Source organism: Lipophrys pholis (genome assembly GCF_963383615.2).
Source record: "Lipophrys pholis genome assembly, chromosome: 18".
NCBI lineage: Eukaryota > Metazoa > Chordata > Actinopteri > Blenniiformes > Blenniidae > Lipophrys > Lipophrys pholis.
The window spans coordinates 10,622,050-10,631,976 of NC_137646.1; the positions used below are offsets into that span (position 1 = coordinate 10,622,050).

The 9,927-nt window shown below is 40.4% G+C and overlaps 1 protein-coding gene across 1 annotated transcript in view; it reads left to right on the forward strand.

Annotated features, from left to right (window-relative positions):
• Positions 1-9,685, forward strand: part of arhgap36 (Rho GTPase activating protein 36) — a 45,749-nt gene extending 36,064 nt beyond the window's left edge. Inside the window, exons 5-12 of the mRNA XM_080485958.1 lie at positions 1,273-1,483; positions 1,958-2,013; positions 3,073-3,223; positions 4,143-4,291; positions 5,294-5,464; positions 5,533-5,621; positions 6,012-6,238; positions 7,468-9,685. Of these exons, the coding sequence (XP_080342084.1) occupies positions 1,273-1,483; positions 1,958-2,013; positions 3,073-3,223; positions 4,143-4,291; positions 5,294-5,464; positions 5,533-5,621; positions 6,012-6,238; positions 7,468-7,802 (1,389 nt within the window). The 3' untranslated portion in view covers positions 7,803-9,685. The remainder of the gene's footprint in view (positions 1-1,272; positions 1,484-1,957; positions 2,014-3,072; positions 3,224-4,142; positions 4,292-5,293; positions 5,465-5,532; positions 5,622-6,011; positions 6,239-7,467) is intronic.
• The last annotated feature ends 242 nt before the right edge of the window (positions 9,686-9,927 follow it).

Below are 9,927 nucleotides of genomic sequence, written 5' to 3' on the forward strand. Positions count from 1 at the left end.
CTTCGCCAACAGTGTGAAAAATATTGCCAACTACTTTGGCTTAAATGTGCACAACATATTCAGAAATAATAATGTAATTTAAAACTAATGGCGAAATATGAAGAGTTAGGATCTTTTCTTGATTTTCTCAATTTCCCATCTTTGTGCAGTTTTTTTTTTCTTGTGATGGTATTTTTACAGATTTAGTATCAAAACTGGAAAATCACATTCCACCAGATGGGTCATCAGTTATCAAAATATTGGCTTTTGTCTGGACGCATATTTGTGCCAAATGTCATCCTATACGTCAAACCATTGATTTTTCTAGCAAATTAATTTTTCAATGTTTGTAGGTGGCGCTGTGGAGCCATTTTACACTGCCCATGTATCAATGTATCCTGAATCCAATGAAATATGTACACTTTCAACAGGCCTGATTTTTATGTCAAATTTGTTGAGTTTTTAAACATGTCAGGACTCCTGCAAGCCCAGAACAAAGTAACTTAGCACTTTACATTGTTGATACTTGGCTGGAATTCATTTGTCCCATGTGAACCTTTTTGTCAGCACTTCACATTTGATCAGAAATAAGGTTGGCCTTTCTGATTTTGGTTAGAAAACATTTAGGAATTTAACTCCGATCGTCCAGCACGAAAAGCAACATGCCAAGAAACCTTGAAGTTTTCTTTACATGTACATGGATTTAAGGTTAATGCTATTATTGTCACTTATATGAACATTGTGTTAATGTAGTGATTTAGAAAACCTAATAAATAGTTCACTGTTAAAATGAAAGCACTTAAAGATTTTTACAACTTAACAGTTGAATTAAATAATATTTTGATGGGATAACTTTATTCTTTAAAGCCTGAAGCTGCCCTCAAGCAAAATTTTGTTTGAGGTTTTTAATGTCCTTTTTAAGGAAAAGTGTCCTCCTCGTTAATGACCCAATGGGACTTACAGATCTCCACAAATGAAGAATGCAGTTTTAAAAGCATTGTATAATAATGTATCACAATTATATAGCATGATAAAACAAACAACATTTCTATTGTATTATTGTCCATTGTTTTGAAAACTGGTTGAAATTAAGAATACTTAAGTTAGTCATTCATCTGTTATCCAAAACACATTTTTATTGTACCGCCCAAAAATGGAATGTGTATAAACTATACACCTTTCATAATGAAAGCTGCATATAAGACGCACCCGGCGTAAAATAAAATGCACACAAACCATCCAGCTTGTATATACTTTATATATACTTAATAATGCCCCCCTCTCTCCTTGCAGGGTGGGCTGTCTGTGGACTCCATCTCTGACCTTGTAGAGAGCCAATCTCGCCTCCTGGAGGCGCTGCAGCTCTCCCACCCGGCCGAGCTGGAGCTGATGAAGACTCAGGGCTCATCAGACGGAAGGACCCAGACCAAGCTCAGCCTCAACCCCATCTACAGGCAGGTGCCTCAGGTGGTGGAGAGGTGCTGCAGTCACATCGAGAACCACGGTGAGATTAGATACTATGGATCAATCAAGCAAGCACAGATTTGATAGAAATAATTGAATTATCTCTTTCTCCAGCTGGTTTATTCTCCTTTTGTGGGGTTAATGTTTTGTATTTTACCTTGATATATGAATATTTTCTATAGTTTTCTGTAGTTATATCTAAATATCTATATTTTTTAATTGTTTTGAATAAGAACGAGTACTGTTCCTGATTTAGAAAAAGTGATACATGGTTGGTTGTTTCGATGGTTAGTTGGTTGGATGGATGGATGGATGCATGGATAGATGGATGGATGGTAGGATGGATGGATGTAGGATGGATGGATGGATGTAGGATGGATGGATGGATGGATGGATGGATGGATGCTTGGCTGGTTTTTATGGATGGATGGTTAGTAGGGGGTGGGTTGGTCAGGCAGTCAGTTGATTGATTGATTGATTGATTGATTGATTGTCCATCTTTTTGTGTCCTTAGGTCTTCAAACAGTCGGAATTTTCCGAGTTGGCAGTTCAAAGAAAAGAGTGAGACAGGTGAGAAAAGTTGTTCTAACAAATGAAATAAGAATTAAAATTACACTAACATCATGTATCTGTGCATCTCAAAAATAAGTACAAATTACAATGTCAATTTTCCTCATAATTCATGTCAAACAGTGGGATTCCCAAATATGTTTTAATTTATAAACTGAAATGTTCCCTACATTGTCTCATTTTAATTTTCATTATGTGAGATTATAAGTCATATATATTGAAAACAATGTCTAAAAATACTTTAATATTTTATAGGATGAGTTTGAGATAATATGAGAAATATTTTTGATTTAAACTTATTTTTAAGTGATAAAATTATGAAATATGTGCAATTCCTGTCAGTTTTCTAATTTCTAATTTAGTTTAAAAATTAAACGGAACGTTTCAGGTAAAACTTGACAATCAGATTTTCTTTTTTTTATAAAGAATACTTTTTAAAGCACTTTGTAATATGGTTAAGACTTAAAATATGTATATAGTATCTAAATGGACAGAATCTTTTATTTATTCTGATAAGTTAAAAGAAATATCTTGCAAACCTTCAAGTCCACACTAGATTTGAAAATATCTTAATGGCTGTTCAAATAAAGCTCAATTTACAATTCATCTTATCAAAATAAAGATTTGTACAGTGTAAAATTCACATTGCTGAATGTAAACTTACTCAAATTGACCAGTCAGCATGTATATAACATGGACAATTGAATAAAATCATTTTTATTTAAAGATTGAGTTGCAACAGTTCCTTCTGTTACTTGCTCTGGAGCGTCAGTGTCACCGGTTATGAAACAGATGATGACCTGATTCATGGCCCCTGGCAGTCCGTCACTTAGCACCAGCTGCTGGAAGATAAAAATAATCTGAGTGAAACACTGACAATATGTAATATCCTGTTTTTGAGAAAAAGTGTCCGTCGTTCGACCTTTTTGTCTGTGTGTGTGTGTGTGTGTGTGTGTGTGTGTGTGTGTGTGTGTGTGTGTGTGTGTGCGTGTGTGTGCGTGCGTGCGTGCGTGCGTGCGTGCGTGCGTGCGTGCGTGTGTGTGTGTGTCTCTCTCTCAGCTGCGGGAGGACTTCGACGTGGGCGTGGACGTCCAGCTGGACGAGGAGCACAGCGTCCACGATGTGGCCGCGCTGCTCAAAGAGTTCCTGAGGGACATGCCTGACCCCCTGCTGCCCCGAGAGCTGTACCCTGCCTTCCTGCACGCCAACTGTACGCCCGCCCGCACGCACGCACGCACACACACACACACACACACTTGATATGTAAAAATGACCCAAATTGTTATAAAATGTTATGTAATAAAACCTGAAATGTAATAACTGATCGATAATGTAACTAAAGTGCTGCGGCTGAAATGGAATTGAAATTTTTTTATAAAACCCCAAATTTTATAATCGGTCAATAAATAGATTTAACAAGAATATAAATGTGATCTTAAAATGTTTAATGGTCATACATTAGTTTGTACTGATGATAGAGAATAAAAGACTATAGATGACTTGGGCAGCAGTAAACTGTATATTGATGTACGTATAAAACAAATAGTCCAAACTTTTAGAACTCATTCTTTCAGTGTTTTTCAAATTGAAGCAGGTCAAGTTGAAGTACAAACCATAAATCATTGCCTCAATTTATCATATAATAAAATTATTACAATATTAGAGGAAAAATATTTTGCCTGCCCCACAATGTAATATTGAAAAGTTTTATAAATTCTGGGCTCAGCATCTTGTTACATTTTTGACCTGGTATTACATTTTGGGTTTTGTTACATTATACATATCAGGTTCGAACAAGCCTGAATCCACAGTAGCTGTCAAACATCAACAGTCAACTGTTGTTGTTTTTTCTTCATTTTCATTAGTTCATTGATTTGTTTTTCACTGGAATTCAGATGATAGTTAACATCCAGTTCTATACTAACTGATGTAAGTGAACTTAATTAGTGAATCAGACATTATACTGACACACAGTACTTTAGTTACTTTAGTAAGTCACTAGTAAAGGAAACTAGTGTTTTAATCATCGTGGGTTTTTTTTTATATTTAGCGTTTCATATCTTTCTGTAATTTGTTGCTGTGATAAATGGATCCAGTGTCTGATGCTAACCTGCTGCATCGTCATGCAGTTCTGCGAGGAGCCGGCCAGCTGCAGTACCTGCAGCACCTCCTCTACCTGCTCCCCCCCTGCAACTGCGACACGCTGCTGCGCCTCCTCACCCTGCTGCACACCGTGCAGAGCTTCGCCCAGGACAGCATAGGAACCAACGACGAGGAGGTAGGCCTCCAGGCTTCAGGGCCTCCAGGGTTCAGGACCTCCAGGGTTCAGGACCTCCAGGGTTCAGGGCCTCCAGGGTTCAGGGCCTCTAGGTTTCAGGGCCTCCACAGCCCGGGGCCTCCAGGGTTCAGGGCCTCCAGGGTTCAGGTTCTCCAGGGTTCAGGGCCTCTAGGTTTCGGGGCCTCCAGGGTTCAGGGCCTCCACAGCCCAGGGCCTCCAGGGTTCAGGGCCTCTAGGGTTCAGGGCCTTCACGGCCCGGGGCCTCCAGGGTTCAGGGCCTTCACGGCCTCCAGGGTTCAGGGCCTTCACGGCCCGGGGCCTCCAGGGTTCAGGGCCTCACACCATCTGCAGCATCACCAGCCTCCATCATTTAGATCAGCGGTGTTAAACATGAGGCCCAGAGGCTCCAACCCACCAAACCACCCAAAAAGATTGGTCAAAAGAAACCTGTGATTTTTAAAGAAATTTCTCAAGCGTAGCGACAAAACACGACACCGAGCTGAGATATCAGTGATGCTGCCATGAAAGCTATCAAGCTAGCGTTAGCCTGAAAGTGATTCTGTCAGGGTGAGTTTTTAAAAACACTCATAATGCTATGGGAGATGTTTTTTGACCATTTCACCAGAAGGTATCATTATGTTGAGATCATAACAACTTTTGTGAGTAATTCTTTGTTTTTGCTTTCATCACTTCGACCACATCCACACAAGCCCAAACCATCTTTTTTCTTTCAGTGTTTTCAAAAAAATCTAAAATTCCGTCCACAGGTCAATATGAGAACGGCTCAACGTGGTGTAGTACATATGCCAGGCCTTTAGGGGGCTTGGCTCGGCTTGGTTGGTAGAGCGGTTGTCTTCCAATCAGAAGGTTGCAGGTTTGATTCCCATCTCCACCTGTCGACATACCAAGGTGTCCTTGGGCAAGACACTGAACCCCAAACTGCTCCCATTGGAGTGACGGCGCCTTGCTTCAGAGATAACTCCTCCTCCTTCCTACGTCCAGATCACCGGGAACAAGATGACAGCCGCTAACCTGGCCGTGATCTTCGGGCCCAACCTGCTGCAGAGGGAGCACGGCGGAGACATGAGTCCTCACGCCATGGGCATCGAGGACAGCACGGCCATCATCAGCATCACGCTGCTGCTCATACAGAACTACAGGAGGCTTTTCACGGTACGCAGCCTTCAGAGCAGGAAGCGGATGGAGTGTGACGCGTTTCTCATTCTCATGTGTTCCTGCAGGTTTCTGCAGAGCTGCAGCAGGAGGTGCTGATGAGTCTCATCCAGACCGACCCAGACATTATCGACTACCTGCTGCGGAGGAAACTCAGGTGAGCATCATCACAGGAACTTCTTAACATTCCTGTCAAGCTGGGAATGGAAGAGTTGGATTGTGTTACTAAAACTCCTCGTGGGAGTTCTGCCTTCACCCCATCCATAGAAATAAAAGCAGTAACTCAGCAGTGACACTGATTAAGTTCGATGATTATAAAAAGGTAAAGTTAGAGCAGCTTAAGACTTAAGAGTTTATTTTGGATTTGAGGAATTAGGAAGCTTGTGTAACTGTGACTGATTTCCTGCTTGAACTAATTTATAATGGCTTTATTTTTAAATCAGTTCCTATTACTGATCAAATTTACTGATCCGGGAGTTTCTGTGAAACTGACAAACGTCTACAGTTTGACCTGACGCTGATCCGTGTTATTCCCGCCTCTTTGCAGCGGCAGCCACTTAACCGTGGAGAGCAGCAGCGAGTCGGGGGGCCGCCGGGACACGGGGGCATCTCTGGACTCGGTGGGGGCGTCCAGCGGGAGTCTGTCGCCACTCGAGCCGCCGTCGCCACTCTTCCCTCCTGATGGCAGTGGCGGCGACGGCAGTTTGACCAGCGAAGTTTTCCTGAACGTTCTCAAACTGAACCAGAACAGGAAGCGGCAGGACACCAGATACGGTGTGTTTACATGCTGTGGGAAATTCACCATCATCTGCATTAAAATCTACAGTATCATACTGATCATAGGGTAAATTAGTGATGAGAAAATAATTGTTAAATTACCTTTATACATTTGATTTAAACTGCAAACGAACACAAAATGTAACGGCAAAGACCGAAATCATGTATGCAGAAAATTAAAATGATAAATTCTGCATTAAAATATAACTGCAAACATGCAGTTGCAGGTCTAAATCTCAATGAAGCACAAAATGAGCTGCAAATACATAAAATAAACACACAAAAATGCCACACAATATGTTTATGTGAAAAAAACAATGCAGAGCAAATGAAAAAGAAAAAACAATTTAATATTCAATTACAAATGTGAAAAAAACTACAACCAACATATAGAAAAATTTGAATACAAGTAAGAACATTGAAAGGAAACGCACAAAAATTATAACTGCAAATAAGCTTTAACTGCACACAGAAACATTGCAGAATTACAGCATAGTTAACATAGAATCCCCCCAAATTTGAATTAAAAACACAAATAGCAGTCAAACTCCACTAACTGCTTTTTTCACGAAAACTATGCAAACACACACAAAAATCTCCAAAGATGCAAACACAACATTCTGACTTCAAATGTGCAAAAAAGGATAATCTAAAACTCTTTATATACATAAAAGTTCTAAATGGGAAAAAAACAAACATTTGCAAAACTTAACCGTAAAGACGCACGAATTCACAAGAAGATGAAACAGCAAACAAAAAAGTGAAAAAATATAATTTCCTGGAAATACAAAACGTCTGGCAAAATCAGATAAGTTAACAAACATGCAAACATGCAAACATGTGCCATATCTCAAACGTGTGAAATAAAAAAGGATACCTTTGAGTAATTTGATAATAAATGTGGCAGCACTACCACCTGGTGGTGAGATGAGGTGTTGCAGCTTGAATCTGTAGCCCATTTCAGCAGCAATTTAAACATGTTGGCAGTGAAAGAGGTGGATAAAATCAAGAAAAGATCAAAAGAAAGAAGACACGATTAAATTTAAAATACCAAAGCAATTATAAGAATCGTCAAAAAATGGACCAATTAACAAATAACTGGTGAAGGTTTCTGCTTAAATCACATTAGGATTCGATTACCAGGTTAACGTCAGGGGGTAAGTTACTTTTTAATGGTGGTAACTCAGAATGAAAAGACAGTTTTCTGTGTTTTGTTGACGTTCCAGGTGAGGTCCCTCCAGGTAAATCCATCCGTCACATGCGTCAGTTCCACTCCCACCACAACCTGCTGAGCCTGGCGCAGCCTTCCTCCTCCTCCTCCTCCTCCTCCAGGCTGCAGGGTCAGGACCTGGACCCCCCGGAGCGCCGCGGCCCGCTGGGCTCAGCGCTGAGCTTCAGTCTGGGGGGCAGCGGTGGGGGAAGCTGCTCCAGCCTCAGCAGCTCCACTGAGAGCAGCATCTGGGTGAGGCAGCAGACCCCCCAGGAGGAGGCCAAGTCCCCCGCCGCCAACTTCTGGGACTTCTTCACTGGGAAGGGCTCCAGCTCGGAGACCATGGTATGATAAAGGGCGAGGAGAGGAGCAACTTAAAGAGACAAATCAGACTAAAAGTTAACCCTATCACCAACATGTGTTGCACTTACAGGCCCCTGCTGCTGCACAGACTCACATTTTATGAGGAATTTCCAATATTGGGAAGCTTCTCTTGATTATCCACCAGAAGAAATGTCTTTTTTTCCAAGTCCAAGTCACTCGGATGATCAAAAGACAAGAAGCTAAACAAGCGTATGAGATTATCTTGATAGAGATGCAGTAAGAATCACAATGTAAATAATGTGTATCATAATTTTACAAACCTTGTTTTTGATACTTAGATCTACTAAAGTGAAGGTAGCTGCATGGACTCTGTTAACGTTGTCATTTACGTCCACACAGTGTTTTCCTGCATTCAATGTCAACCATCTAACCACTGATTTTGCCTTTTTCTCCATGTTGTTGTTTTTGTTTTGTTTTTTATCAAATCTGCTCAGCTTTGTAAAGGTCTTGCAAATGGAGGTGTTACCTAACATGCCGATCCAGGGGATGAATGGGTTAAAACACTTGTACAGTTGAGCACTGCTACTCAAAACCACTCCTATTAGTTACAGTTTAACTGAATTTGAATGCAGTCTTTTTATTTTGTGTGCATTTTAACATGAATCAAGTGTTCAAAACATTAAGAAGCAGCTAAATAACTTTAACATTTCAATCAAATTGGACACAATTTGTCCCTAAATATGATTAAAATCGGTTAAGAGGCTTCAAATACTGTAAAAACTGAAAATCTTACACAAAATCTTCTCCAGCTTCCTGTTGAAGTGTCTTTTCACACTTAAAATACAAAGCTTTTTACAAATTTCACTTAATTTAAAACTGACAATATGCAACATGTGAGATCAAACGTTTGAAATATCTATTTTCTATTGTAAATGAAGGTAAAACAAAAACAGCTCATTTTGAATTCAATGTCAGTAGTTTGATGATAAATGTGATTTTCAAGTTTTTATACAGTGAATTTGCTTCACAGGAAGAGATTTACTTATTGTCACAAACCAAATAAGTTTTTTGCTCTGAGTTGCTGTGACATAACCAGACAAAACCAAAAAAGGTCAAATATGAAAAGGAGTGAGTGTGTTTTTGTTTCTGTGGCCGTTTTCCATTAACTTCTGTGAGACTGAAGCGACATGTGCAACATTAAATCCTCTCGACTTATTATTTCCATCACCAGCTTTAAAGAAGTCATATTATGCAGGTTTAACACTTTCACATGGTGTCGTTGGTCCACAAACATTGTAATCAAAGTTTATTTCCCCAAATCCAGCATTTCCTTGATTTTTCTCTATTTATATATTGGATCATAGGAGCTGCATTCAGAATCTGCTGTGTCTGTGTGAGCTGGACTGGCTCCGCCCACACAAAAGGACGAAGTATTTCCTCTCGTGGTGCCATGTGCCAGAGCAGAGCTGCCTAATTGTGGGAAGGTCAAAAGGAGGTCCTACCTTGATTGGGATTGGCTAAAACCCTGATGACACTATATAGGGTTTGATTTCTGATTGGCTGGTTGGCTGGTTGGCTCTCCCTGGCTTGTTTAAAACCTGAAACAAGCCAGGGAGAGAAAGGACAGACTTTCTTTACTTCTGATGTGTCATTCCAGGTATGGGGACGATTACTACTGTTGGAAAACCTTTAGAAAGGGAATTTTGCATAATATGACCTCTTTAAAAGTACACTTTTATTTGGCTTCAAAACATTTAGAAATAATCAAACAAACTTAGAATAAAACTAAAGTTAGAATGCTAACTGATCGACACAGTCCCGAGCTCCCTGTAATTAAAAAGAAAACATTTCAGTGAGTCACTACGTCCATCTAATCTGTTGGTTACATCTTAAATAAAGCAGCTTTAAGTAACAATTGTCATGTTTTGAAACTTTTACCATCCCCGGCTAGCTCAGTTGGTAGATCATGAGACTCAAAAACTCAAGGTAGTGGGTTCATGTCCCATGCCGGGCGCCACCTTCCTGTGGGCTCACCACCTGCAGGAAGGTTCTTAATGGGTCCATTGTGATCTGGGTGACAGTGCTCAGACTGCCACCCCCGTGACCCAGAAATGGATAAGTGGGAGAAGATGGATGGATGAAACTTTTACCT